This window comes from Lissotriton helveticus, chromosome 7 (genome assembly GCF_964261635.1).
Source record: "Lissotriton helveticus chromosome 7, aLisHel1.1, whole genome shotgun sequence".
Lineage (NCBI taxonomy): Eukaryota > Metazoa > Chordata > Amphibia > Caudata > Salamandridae > Lissotriton > Lissotriton helveticus.
Genome location: NC_136068.1, coordinates 522,111,285 through 522,126,383, shown reverse-complemented (window position 1 = coordinate 522,126,383; position 15,099 = coordinate 522,111,285). Strand labels below are relative to the sequence as shown.

The 15,099-nt window shown below is 41.8% G+C and overlaps 1 protein-coding gene across 1 annotated transcript in view; it reads left to right on the top strand.

The window, feature by feature from the left end:
• Nucleotides 1-15,099, top strand: part of RNF112 (ring finger protein 112) — a 224,447-nt gene that overhangs the window by 171,448 nt on the left and 37,900 nt on the right. Inside the window, exon 11 of the mRNA XM_078652573.1 lies at nucleotides 10,701-10,831. Coding sequence (XP_078508699.1) covers nucleotides 10,701-10,831 — 131 coding nt within the window. The remainder of the gene's footprint in view (nucleotides 1-10,700; nucleotides 10,832-15,099) is intronic.

The window sequence follows — 15,099 nt, the reverse complement described above, 5'->3', positions numbered from 1 at the left end:
CAAATGTTTGTTAACTTAAAATTCTTGCAATAAAATTTAAACTAACATTTTTAGTACTTTAAAGTAAGTTGAGTGGAAAAAAAATATTGATGTACATTTATACATGTTTTATAAATATATTTATTCTGTTGCAATATCTTTTAATATTTTTGTAATAATGCCATTGCAAAATATTACTTCGCATGTCTGTGGTAAATATGGCATAAGTGCATCGGACAAGTCTTCCACATCTCTATTGATCATAAACCAGTCTATTAGAAGTTCATTGCTAATATCCATAGATTGATATGTTTCAGTATTGTGCACTTGTTTTGTTATTGTAAATGGCCCTAGAAATCTGTGCACACGCAGCAGCCACAGGTTCAAATGAAAGCATGGCTGACTCTAAGTTTCATCCTTCCTATACCTTGAGAATTGGCAGTGATCAACAAGCCTCAAACTTGGTTAAGTAGACCCGGTTAACCAGGGAGGGCGAGGGTGAGACAGGCAGGGTAGAGAGAGTAAACAAAGATAAAGAATTGGGCCCAGCCAGGCTAATTAAGAACAGAAGGCTCCAGAAATCTCTGCAAACGTAGCAGCCACAGGTTCAAATGAAAGCAGGGCTGACTCTAAGTTTCATCCTTCCTATAACTTGAGAAGAGAGGCAGCATGTGCTAGGAGAGAGCGCTTGTTTATATGGTGTGTGTAGAGAGCAGCCCCTGTTTTAATGTATTATACTAAATACATGCTAACAGATACTTTTGACAAAATACGATTATTTTTAGTGCAGCTGTTTCGTCCCCAGGTCGATCAAGCATTGGTAAAAATGAAAAAGGACAGGGAGGTAGCCAAATCAATCAGGGTGCTCCAAATCTAAACTTCTTGTGGCTCCTTTCGGCATCCTTCATATAAACAGTGCACCACAACGGCTCCCTGCCTCTACCTCCTCAAACAGGCAGCAGCATTAGACCTCACCCTCAAGGGAATACTACAGAGGTACATATAGAGGAAAAAATTCCGAGGGTGGCGGTAAAGGCGCCTCAACACGCACCGCTTCATCCACCTCAAAGCAGTGGCTCTCTTATCATTTCCCCCGACAATTTAACACGTGTCGGGGGCCGACTACAACATTTCTTCCCCACTTGAGAATGTATAACATAAGATCAGTGGGTATTAGAATTATCCAACATGGTTATTGTCTGGAGCTCATAAACACACCTCCAAACATTCCACCTCACAGACACAATATAACATCAAAACCTGCCCAAACAAGAAGTGTAGATTGTTGCTCAATGGAGCCATAGAGCCCGCCCTTTTTCATCATCAAAGTTCGGAAGTGTACTTCCTATACTTTCTAATTCTCAAAAAGACAGATCACTGTGGCCAATCTTAGATCTCAGGCCCACAAAATCATTATATACTATCAGAACACTTCCATATGGTTACTCTTCAGGACGTGATCCCACTGCTCCAACAGGGCAACTTCACACAGCACTAGACTTAAAGGATGCTTACTTCCACATCTCAATCCATCCAGCTCATGGCAAGTACCTCAGGTTTGTTACAGCTGGGAGGTATTACCAGTTCAAAGACCTCCCACCCTGAGTCTCTGCCGCATCCTGTGTGTTCACTAAATTCCTAGCAGCGGTAGTAGCACATCTCCACAGACAAAACATTCATTTCTTCCCATATCTGGATGATTGGCTTATCAAAGCCAGTAAACTTCTCATGTGTCAACAATACACCCACACTACTCTCCGTCTTTTCCATCAACTGGGGTTTACTGTCAACATACAGGAATCACTCCTTCAACCTTTACAGATTCAGCCTTGTTCGAAGCATGTGGGCTGCTGCATTCATATCTTTGCAGAGATTGCCGCCTAGTGTTGGGTCCGGATGATTGCACCTTGTTGTCCTGGAAGAGTCTTCGAAGTATCAAGAGATAGGTGACTCCTCCCCTGGACTACAGTGCGCATGGGCATCTTCTCCATCCTCAGATTGGTTTTTTCCGCCATTGGGTTCGGATGTTATTCCTAACTTTGGAATCGAAACTAACCTACTTTCTAAGGTCAAAAGGCCTTCTACCTTGATGGTATTGTTCTCGTTCGGTACTCCTTGACTCAATTTAACTTTCCATCTCGATCCGGTCGTCGACGCGGGCCGTTGGGCCTTTTCGATGCCACGTGGAACTGCTGTCGATGGAAAGGAGTCCATTCAAAAGGTGCCCACAATGCCACGCCAAATTCCCGCATACTGACAAACATACAGTATGCAACAGGTGTTTATCAACAGACCACAACAAACAAACTTGCTCAGCGTGTGCCCAATTCCATTAGAAGAAAACCATCAGGAATCGACGGGCCGCTAGGCAAGGGATGCAGCAGCAAGCACCGGAACCGGAGAACATCTTCGATGACGAACACGACCTCCCTGAAGCGGCAGACTCTGATCTAGAAATCGGCACTGTTGAGGACCAGTCGGACTCCGACGACCAGATCACGCCGGTGCAAAAAGTGAGTACTCAACCCCCGACCCCGCTCATTCCAAAAGAAAAGGCTCTGGTCGACGCATCGCCTAAAGGCCTTAGCCGAGATCGACAAGTTACTTCAGAAGCCCCGCCTTCTGGCTCGGCTCCGAAGCCCAAGACTAAGCCTTTTGAAACACCTGGCCCGAGTAACACTCTCCCCAAAAAGGTTGTCGAACCGAAGGTCATCGAAACAAAGAAGGTTGTCAACCCAAAAATCGTCGAACCGAAGAAGGTTCTTGAACAAAAGAAGGTCGGCCAACCCAAGAAAGTTTTCGAGCCGAAAATGAGCTCTAAGCCACAGAAGGTCGTTGATCCAAAGAAGATACTCGACCCGGAGAAAAAGCCCGTCGACACGAAAAAAGCTGTCGACTCGAGCAAAGACATCGAGCCGAAAAAGGTCGTCGAGCACAAAAAACAAGACAAACATATCGAACCAAAGACTCCGGTCAATCCGAAATAGGTTGATCCAAAGAAGGTCGCTGAACCAAAAAAGACTGTTAAAGTACTAAAGAACGTCGACAAAGTCGTCGAACCGAAAAAGGTTTCCGACCCTAAAGCATTAGTCGAACTAGACAGAGCTCCACAACCTAAGGCTCTCAAGCCAAAAAGTCACGGACTAGTCACCAAGCCAAAAACATCGGCGCCACGGACAGTTGAGGAAGAACTCTTCCATCCTGATCCAGTGAGTGAGGAACAATCTAAACTGTACATAGACCCTGAAACAGTAAAGGTTACAGTTTACCATCGGAAAAAGAGACCATTGGACACGGTCCTTCCCCTGTTCCTCCAAAGAAAAAAGACTTCGGGACATCTCCCTCAAGACCTTTCACTCCTCCTCCTCTCTATCCTAATATGCCTTTTGTGCCTTACTCTCCTACACATTCACAGTATGATGAGGAAGAAAACATGGGGGAAGATCCTCATAACAATTTTGATGAGCCACAGGATCCGGATGCACAAGATCCTGATGCACAAGATAACCCATGGGATGACCAAAACGATCCATATGATCCACAGCCCATCCCAGACACCTCCACATACCCTACAAAACCGTCGCCTACTGACGACACCATTCTTTTCAATCAATTACTAGATAGGGCAGCAAAATATCACAATGTGGACATGCACACTGACCCCATAGAAAAGGACTTTTTATTTGACACCTTTCCTACTTCTGAGAAAAATGTCAGGACACTTCCTATGTTAAAAGGGGTACTTAAACATGCGCCAGACATATTCAAAGATCCAGCCAGAGCGCGTGTACTCAATCCCAGAATAGAGAAGAAATATAAGGCGGCCCCTTCCGACCCCGCCTATATCAAATCCCAATTGCCTTTAGACTCACTAGTAGTGGCAAACGCCCGAAAGAGAGCCAACTCACAAACATCAGGAGATGTGCCCCCTCCTGACAGAGTCTAAGATCTTAGAAGCCTCAGGCAAAAGGGTGGCCTCACAAGCTGCAAATTCATGGGAGATTGCAAACACCCAGGCTTTATTAGCACGCTATGATAGAGCGCATTACGATGAACTTGAAGGTTTGCTGCAACATTTACCAGAACCTTTTAAAGCTAAAGCTAACGACCTCATTCAGGAAGGCAAATTTATAACTAATGCTTCCATTAAATGTGCGCTTGACGCAGCTGATACAGCAGCAAGATCCATTAATACTAGTGTATTACTACGCAGGCATGCGTGGTTACGCATCTCTGGTTTTCAGAACGAGGTGCAATCCACAATCCTCAACCAACCAGTTAACCCAGATTTCCTGTTTGGTCCAGCAGTAGACTCAATCTTAGACAAAATGAAAAAAGATACTGAAACTGCTAAGTCTATGGGCGCACTTCAGTTTCAACAACACAGAGGTTCCTTTCGTCGCTCCTCCTAGAGAGGCTCCGCAAGAGGCAACACATCACAGGCTTCCTCTACATTCAAAAGTAACACCCAGAGTACCTTTAATAAAGGCTCCAACAGAGGGGGTTATAGGGGAAACAATAACAAGTGCAGGGGACGTGGCGGCAATAACACCAGAGCCTCCACTGCCACCAAACAGTGACTTTATCACACTCCCTCCGGACCACCCGACACCGGTCGGAGGCAGAATAAAACAATTCCTACCAGTCTAGAATGCCATTAACACAGACAGGTGGCTGAGACAAATTATCCAGTATGGTTACTGAACACATTTACAACAAGAGGTCGCGTCCATGCTAGAAAAGGGAGCCATAGAGCCAGTCCCTTTTCAACATCAAGGGACAGGAGTATACTCTCTATACTTCCTAATTCCCAAGAAGGATGGGTCCCTCAGACCCATTCTAGACCTCAGGCCGCTAAATCAATACATACTATCGGGCATTTCCATATGATTACTCTACAGAAGGTACTCCTGTTACTCCAGCAAAACGACTTCCTTGCTACATTAGACCTCAAGGACGCATACTTTCACATACCTATACATCCAGCTCACAGAAAATACCTCAGGTTCACAATAGAAGGGCGACATTATCAATTCAAAGTTCTCCCCTTTGGGGTAACTACAGCCCCAAGAGTTTTCACAAAATGCCTAGCGGTTGTAGCAGCACACCTCAGAAGGCAACACATCCACGTGTTTCCATACCGCGACGATTGGCTCATAAAAGCCAACTCGTACGTGCAGTGTGCAAGCCATACATCTCAAACACTCCAGCTGCTGCACAGTCTGGGGTTTTCCATAAATTACCCAAAATCACATCTACAGCCCTCCCACACACAGCAATATCTGGGAGCCACAATAGATACCTCAGTAGCAAACTCATATCCAAATCCAACCAGGATAGCCAATATGCAGACTCTCATTCAAAAGTTTCAGCCACAACACTCCTTACCAGCTTGAGTGTTCATGCAGCTCATAGGTATGATGACCTCCTGTATATTCATTGTCCCTCATACCCGACTTCAAATGCGTCCACTGCAAGAATGCCTGGCAAGGCAGTGGAACCAAGCTCAAGTACAATTAAAAGACCTAGTGTTGGTGGACAGTCGCGCTTACAACTCTCTGCAGTGGTGGAACCCACAAAACCTTTCCATGGGGCGACTGTTCCAAGAGCTGGTTCCACAAGTAGTACTAACAGCGGACGCATCACTGACATGTTGGGGAGCCCACCTACTTCAATTCACAGTTCAAGGGCTCTGGACAATCAAACAAAAAACACTGCACATCAACCACTTAGAGTTGCTCGCAATATTTCTAGCACTGAAAGCTTTTCAGAAGTACTTGTACAACAAGACTGTGTTGATCCGGACGGACAACATGACTGCCATGTATTACATACAGAAGCAGGGAGGGACACACTCTCCACAGTTATCTCACCTAGCACAGAGCATATGGAGGTGGACAATTCCAAAGAACATCTTTCTCCTAGCAGAACACCTGCTGGGGAAAGACAATCAAGTAGCAGATCTGTGAAGCAGGCACAGCCAACAGCTACACGAATGGGACATTTACCCTCAGGTTCTCAACCCATTCTTTCAGCAATGGGGGCATCCAGAGATAGACCTGTTTGCCACAAACGAAAACTCAAAATGCCAGTACTTTGCCTCCAGGTCCCCACATCCGTTGTCACAGGGCAATGCTATTTGGATGAACTGGTCAGGCAGATTTGCGTACGCTTTTCCACCAGCCCCACTGATTCCATTGGTGGCACGCAAACTGCGTCAACAGTCACTCACAATGATCCTGGTTGCTCCCACATGGGCAAGACAACCATGGTACACAACGTTTCTAGAACTTTCAGTAGTTCCCCACCAAATACTGCGCCTCTCGCCACATCTTTTAACTCAGAACCATGGAGAAATCAGGCACCCAGATCCCAATCAGATGAACCTAGCGATCTGGCTCCTGAAGTCTTATAGTTTGGGTACCTTAATTTACTTCCTGATTGCATGAACATTATCAAGGAGGCAAGACGTCCAACTACTAGAGCATGCTATGCAGCTAAATGGAAGATATTTGTAATTTATTGCAAAAATAACCAAATCAACCCATTAGATGCTTCCATCCAAAACATTATCTGTTACCTATTGCATCTTCAAAGATGCAATTTGGCATACTCTTCTATAAGACTACATCTTGCTGCTATTACAGCTTACCTCCAAAATAGACAACGCAAGTATTTGCTTAGTGTACCCCCAATGAAAGCTTTTATGGAAGGACTTAAAAGAATAATCCCTCCAATGCACCCACCTTCACCAGTCTGGAACTTAAATAGAGTATTTACCAGACTTATGGGACCTCCGTTTGAACCACTACATTCATGTGAATTACAATTTCTAACTTGGAAGGTGGCATTTTTGATTGCCATTACCTCCCTCAGGAGAGTGAGTGAGCTACAGGCATTAACCATTCAAGAACCTTTCATGCAAATACATAACAATAAGGTAGTGCTTCGTACTAACCCTAAGTTTATGCCAAAAGTTATATCCACTTTCCATATCAATCAGTCCATAGAATTGCCAGTTTTCTTCCAAAACCCGCAGTCAGTGGCTGAGAGAGCCCTACACACACTAGATGTAAAATAGGGCTCTGCTATATTACGTTGACAGAGCCAAACCATTCAGGAAAACAAAGCAACTATTTGTTGCTTTTGCACCACAACATAAAGGGAATCCCATCTCAAAATCAGGAATAGCCAGATGGATAGTTAAATGCATTCAGATATGCTACCAAAAAGCTAAACGCACTCTAACAGTTCCCTCAAAAGCACACTCAACGCGTAAAATGGGGGCAGTCATGGCATTCCTAGGAAACATTCCCCTAGAAGAGATATGTAAGGCAGCTACATGGTCTACCATACACACTTTCACTAAACACTACTGTGTAGATGTGCAAGCAAATGAGCAAGCTGCTGTGGGCTAGGCTATCCTTAAAACTCTTTTCCAAACTGCTGCAGCTGGTACAGGTGGCGACCACTAGAGGAGATACTGCTATACAGTCTATGCAAAGATATCAATTCAGCAGCCCACATGCCTCGAACGGAATATGCTACTTACCAGTATGCATCTGTTCTTGGCATGTAGGGATGCTGACCATTTGTGGTTCAAAAGCTCAGGCAAAAGTCTCTGACCCTCGTTCTAGTAGTTCTAGTAGCTCCCACTTGGGCTCGTCAATCATGGTTCACTACACTGCTCAAACTCTATAGTTTCCCACGATAAGCATCCCCTCAACTGGTACCTTCTCACTCAGAACCATATAGAACCAGGCCCTTGAATACTAAGGAGCCAAACCTTGCGATTTGTGATTTGGCTCCTGAGGTCAGAATTTGGTTACCTTAATCTCCCACCTGAATGTATGAATATTATTAAGGAAGCTCGTAGACCTACACCTAGAGCAGGTTATGCAACAAAGTGGAAAAGATGGGTCTCCTCATGTTGCAGTAAACAAATTAATCCATTTGATGCAACTGTGCAAAACATTATTTGATACCTTCTTCATTTGCAAACCTGTGGCTGGTTTAGACTTCATATTTAGCTGCAGTTGCTACCTATCTACAAAACATGCAACACTTATCTTTGTTCAAGGTACCAGTTATGAAGGCATTTATGGAAGGCCTTAAAAGAGTAATTCCACCTAGTGTCCCACCTGCACCCACATGGAATCTCAATATTGTACTTACCAGACATATGGGTCCACCATTTGAATCATTGCATAACCGTCCCTTCCAATTCTTGTCTTGGAAGGTTGCGTTTTTGGTGCCCTCTACCACACTTAGCCGTGTCAGTGAGCTTCAGACATTAACCTTGGAAGAACCTTTCTCTTAGCTGCACAGAGATAGGGTGGTCCTTAGAACCAACGAAAAATTCCTTCCAAAAGTGATTTCATCTTTCCACCTCAATCAGTTAGTTGAGTTACCGATTTTATTTCCGCAACCTTATTCAGTTGCAAAAAGAGCTTGTCATACTCTAGGTGTCAAAAGAGCTCTTATGTAATACATTGACAGAACTAAAGAGTTCCGTAAGACTAACCAAATCTTTGTTGCTTTATTGCCTCCTCACAAAGGAAAACCCTTTGGTATCGCTTTGTTTGCCGTAAGATGGCAGGGTATGCCCAGACGTGGGTCCTTTGCTCACTTTCCCACTGGATTCAAGCTAGCCTGGCTGATGACAGCTGATTATCCAGAAACCGGTCTCAGGATGCTTGTTTGTGGTCCAGGGAAGACATGGCTTGGCAGTTCGGGCTGGGCTATTCCCATGAGGCACAGGGTCAGACTGATTTGCATATGGCCATGTCTGAACTGGGGTGGTGGAGTGAGCTAAAGAATGATGATGGATTAAACCCATATCAGTTGACAAGGGGTGAGTGTTTGATTGGCTCAAACGCTCCGTCCATCATCCCCTTTGGTATCGCCATATTCAAGTCACGCATTTCTAGATGGATAATTAAATGCATTCAGACATGTTATGTCGAAGCTAAAAGGACTCTGTCTACACACTCTACTCGTAAGATAGGGGTTCCCATGGCTATCGCCTGCAATATCCCAATAGCTGGCAATTGTAAGGCAGCAACATGGTCTACACCACACACTTTCATCAAACATTATTGTGTGGATGTCCTAGCATGCCCTCAAGCCAATGCAGGTCAGGCAGTGCTATGTACTCTCTTTCAAACAAATACAACACCCACAGGTTAGCCACCATTTTTGGAGAGGGACTGCTTTACAGTCTATACAAAGCATGTGTATCTACAGCCTCACATGCCTCGAACGGAAAAAATGTTACTTACCCAGTAAGCATCTGTTAAGGGCATGTAGTGCTGTAGTTTCACATGCACCCACCCTCTTCTCCGGACACCTGTGGCCATTGCAGTTGCTTTATACTATTTTATTTGCTTGGACATCTCTTTAATTATACTTACTCTCACTCCATTCTTACTTGCCTACGGAAAAACATAACAATCGAGTTGATGCCCATGCGTATTATCACTAAAAGGAGTCACTTTGTCTCATGACTCAATAGTCTTCATCGAAGAAAAACAAATTGCACACATCCAGAGCATGTGAATCTACAGCACTACGTGCAGCGATCAGATGCTTACTGGTTAAGTAATATATTCTTTTTCTGTCTGACTCATAATCCCTAGATACAGTATTAGATTTGAATATAGCTTGCCAGTGTTTCGCTATGGGCCAGCCAGGCTTCCTACAGTGAAAATAGTCTTTGGTGCTAGTCAAAGTACAGACATGTTTACATTAAATTGTGACATGCTCTACTTTTAAATACCAGACACTCTGCATTCTGGGCTACAAAGGCTTACATGGGGTGACTTATTAGTATTTAAAAGAAAGGTTTTTACCTGTCAAAAGCGTTTACTTTGACAGGCCAAATTGCTCTAGTTACACTGTTACAGTGGTAGCCATTGAGCCATGTTTGCACTGCAACTGTAGTGGATGGTACAATAGATGCTGCAGCCCACTAGTGGCATTTAACTTCTAGGACCTTGGTACACTTTGTACCATATGCCAGGGACTTAATAGGCAAGTTAAGTATGCAGATTAAGCATATGCCATTTTAACAATGTTTAAAGGGGCAACACAGACACTTGACTACTGGTTTGCAAACAAATACAGTCCATCTAAAGAAGGAAAATCCAGGAGGACCATGCAGTAAATGCGGCTTTCCTACACCCATTCTTCATTAGTTTCCTTCTCTAACCCCTAAAATAATCCTGAACTCCCAAATCTAGTTCAAGTTGCAGCCATATGCAAATCAGACTTGGTCCTTCTGCAATATGATCAGTCGACTCTTGCCCACATTGCCAGGCCATATCTCTACTCAGCAGGAGCATAGGCAACACCAGCTGGGGGTTTCTGGCCTCATCAGGAAGTTGTAGCTTGAGCCCCGTGGCACGGAGAGCACAGAAGCCATGTCTGGCTATACCCTTGAGACTTGGGCCATCCATAGAAAAACCAAAAAGTGATGGATGAAAACCATGAGCAGGCACTGGTAATTAGTCTGGGCTGCATTTCAGTTCATCATTTTTTTGCCCACGAGCCCCAGCACAGGAAACATATTGCCCTAATGACCTGAAGACATATGGGCAACTGCGCTTATACAATATCATTTTAGTTTAAGGTGAGTGAATTATTATGTCACATGTATGAAATATCTCCATGCAGATGTCTGATTTATTTGCTTCTCCTCTCTCTCTCTCTTTCTGTCAAAGATATGGATGACGACTTTCGAGACACTCTGAAGACCTATATCAACAGCTTGGTGAACTCAGCTCTCAGTCACGTGAAGGTGGACAACAGGGGGTTCAAACTGACCGCTGGAAAATTGGCAGAGAAAATAAAGGTAAGAGGCACTCGGATGCTCTATTGAGTAAGAGGGCAGGGTCTCAGGCAAGAGGCACCCTAACCCAAAGAGCTATGGCACTTCCTGTAAGAAAGAGACAAAAACAATGCGATGTTTTTCATGCCAACCTATTGATTAAGGAGCTGTTCAGTATTCTCTCAGAGAGGTCAAAGTCCCTAGCTAATACTGATTAGTATGCTCCTGAGAGTGTGTGCCTTTCTGAACTGTAGTAGACTTCTAAGAGCTTTAACATGAATACAAAACAGACCATCCTCACTAATATGTACATTGAAAATTAATGGAACACAGTGATGGACAGCACGAAGATTAACTCAAATAAAATGCTTAAAAACAAGAGCGTTGAATAGAGTGAACACAAGCTCCAAATGTATTTAATAATAGTTTGCCTGTTTTTTTAGTATATGATATCTAGAACCTGCCCATGTCAGTCTTAATAGTTAAATAGTTTATTATTTGCAAAGAAGGGGTTCTGCTCCTTGAAGAGAAAGCAACCACTCAAATGTTAACACAGATCATGATATTGTGACACTTACATTCCGCCTTATTACATGGACATGTCATGGCTTCTGTCCTACCCTGAAAGTATGACACAACAAGACACCAAACGTCTGTAACAAAATGTAGTTTTTAACCGATAGCAATGGTCCTAGCACCAAAGGTAGGTTTTAGCATCATACTTAAATAAATGAAGATGCATAACTGACTCCTCATTGTTACCTTCCTTTTTAATGGGGAATAGGGACATAGGTCAGTATGCCATGTTGACCTCACCATTTCATCTTGATGCCAGTGAGGTTCTCACTGTTGTTTCTAAAAGGTCTACTCCATGTGCAATCCTGAATACTCTGTTCTCAGTTTTTTAAACATATTTTCCTAGACTTTTTCAAAGTTGATATAATTTGTATATGATGTGCCTTAATCATCACATGGTTGTACCGGGGAAATGCCCTGACACTTGACACCCAGCACATTTAAACAGCTAGATCTGGTTTCTCTTCCATATATGGTTGTGCGCTCTTTTACATCTGACTCAAGGTCTACCACATTAAAGTTCAGTCAGTTTGAAATTATGAAATTCCCATAAAAACTCCTTGTCATTTAATTCATCATGTAATCCTTCGTACAAATGGCATTCTTCAAGCTTGTATTTACATCTGTTCCACTTTAAATCCATTTAGTGACCATTCATATTTTCGGGGAGAGAGCATTTATCAATCAAAATTTCAATGAATTCAAGGCTTTTTTGTACATCACAAATTGTGCATTTCACACTTACTCTTGCGCTTCATCAGAAGTTGTGCTGTACAATTGGGAAACAATAATGATAACATGTTACTTTTTACCTGTCTACATATTTCTAATTTGGGAAATAAATTAAATGTAATTTTTGAACTTCTATACATTTTATTGTTTTAACGATAATTAGTGACAAGAAATATTAAGAAGTACATACATTAACATTGTATAGATGTCAAAAGGTATAAATTGTATGTAGCCTAGGAATATGGGTATAGAATAGAATGATTACATAATAAATTAATATTATTTCTTATGGTTATAAACCTTTTAATTGTAGACTAGCATACCGCTAATCAGACCCATGCATATATGTAAAAAAGAAAAGCAATTAGATGAGAATAATATGTAAAATAAGAAAGAAAGAAAAAAAGATATGTAGAAGAATGTATACCAGAACCTACCTGGTTTTGGTAAGATAAGTCGGATAGTAAGTCTGTATAAGCTGTCAATTACGGCGTGGGTAAAGGGAGGGAGTTGACAGGGAAGGGACAGGGAGGCTGAAGATACGTTAAGCATTCTGCTTCTGTTGGAGGGGTGCACTGCGGGGTAGACTTTGTCTGGTACTACAGAGTTTTAGACATTTCTGAATAGAGGTCACGTTTGTTCCATAGTGGTTTTGATGAAGGCTCCGATAACCCTTGTTTAAATAGACTTCCAGGTGACCAGTAGCAGGGATTTAGAGCCTAACAATTACACTAAAACAGTAGAGGGTAGATCTTATGTCTTAACGGATTTGTCTAGATTTTGGTCAACTCTTCATCCGTAGGGGATCTAATAGTAGATCTATCACATAAAAGCTTCGATTTTCCAATGATATTTTTCTTTATGAGGGTATTCAGTTTTTCAAGAGCATCATAGTGTCTACTAGCCACATGACATAAGTTAGCTACTTTCTCTAAAAATACTATGCAATCCGGAATGCATGTGCCAGGCACTATGCGCCCATATAGTAAAGCTATTATGAGGGTGGTTCAGGCATTCTACTCTTAACTTTTCTAACCCAAATAGGACCAACAGCTTAGAAGAGTGCAGTGGGTATCTGGAAAAGCTACATCTTTTGGACAAAATAGAATTAAACACCAACATACAATTATCCAAAATTTGCAAGGCTATAAATCACTAAAGATGGGGAACAACCCTGGGCCTAATGGCCTTCCAGCATCTTTCTATAAAATAAACTACAAAACGCACCTTCTCCCTCACTTGGAAACTCTTTTTACACAATTTTGCACTTCTGGGAAAGTTAAAGGTATGGCTTCAGAAGCCATAATCATTGCCTTTTTTTATTAAAGGTACTTTTGCATCGGATAACACAAGACTATTTACTCACGTCTCTGAAAAGTCTCCTTTACTGCACACCCCCTCCATGGCAATGGCACTGGATGCAGAGAAAAGTTTTTTGGGGTCTCGTTGAATTTCCTGCATTCAGTGCTAAGAAAATGTGAAACAAAAATATTTCCTATAAATGCCTTATGTCACCCTAGTATAATTAGTTCATCTGGGCTTAAGGGGCAAGCCAATCAACTTAAAGATTTAGGAATAGAATTTAAAAGAACTTAGACCTTACAAAGGAACAATTAGAAGTATTTAACAAAATTAAATCATTGACAGAAGCAGGGTCCCCTAAGTTCATTACTTGGTGGGGAGATTAGAATGCGTCAAACTGATGATATCAGCTCAAATAAATTTCAACTCAAGTGTATTTAAATTATTAGCCTCTGGAAACTTTTTAACAACAATTGATAAAAGAATGCCAAATTTTATTAGGATTTTACAATACTTATGGATAATGCTTTGTACAGAATATTGGCATGTGTTTATAGACCAAACAAAGCTCACAAACTTATATGAAACACCTGATCTCCTCTCCGCAATGTGTTATTTATTGTTTGTAAATTTAAGGCAGTTAACCATGAATTTGCCTGCTCTGTTTCCCTCCACAACATTTCTAGACATAAAGACTGGTAACCCTTTTGTGAGCTCTTGAAAAAGAATTTTGTTATATTCTTATTTTATTTATTGCTATATCTGGTTCGCATTAAATAATTTTCTAATTTCCCAAACTCTAATTCCAGGGAGTCTATTTTGGTATCTATTTATTCTTTTTTTTAGCCATAATCCCATTCATTACATCGCGTAATGTTGCTTTCATAGCATCCCAGATCATTTCTGGTGAAATGCTATCAGATATGATGTCCTCAAAATTTTTGATAATTGAGGATAGGATTGGGCCTGTTGAGTCATCATCTTTCAGTGCTTCTTCATTCATCCTCCATGTTTTGTCTGTGGGTCCAGTATTAGTAAAGTTTAGCTCAATGAAAATGCATTCATGGTCCGAGATTAAAATTGGCTTGATTTTTGGATTGGTCGATACAGATGTCAGATGTGATTTGTAAGAAGTTATTATATTCTCATGAATGCTTATGGTGGGTGTGAGTAGAATGTAAATTCACTGCCAGTGGGATTATGGAGGTACCCTAGGCCATGTAATGCTAGAGATGAGATCAGGTGTTTCATACATCTGTGGGCTGTGTTCGGTCTATAAACACATGCCAATATTCTGTCCAAAGCACTATCCAAATATGGCAAAATCCAAATGAAACTTGACATTATTTTATCAATTGTTTGTAAAAAGTTTGCTGAGAAGAATACTTGAATGTGTTGGACAAAGAGTGTGAAATGAACGTCTGTAGGGTGTCAGGTTTTTTTCTAAATCAACATTTAGATAGCTAATAAGTGAACTGTACAAACATTTCACACTATATTTCAGTAGTTAGGAAAGCCCATTTTTTGTAATTCAATGTGATGAAAAAAATATTTTTATGGGATGAAAACAACTCGGAACACTTTTCTTGTCAATGTGCAGAATGATAAATATGCAGAAACCCAATTGTCACAGATCATTTTCATGGGAAATGTACTCTCTGTAAATGAAAGGGTGCTACCTC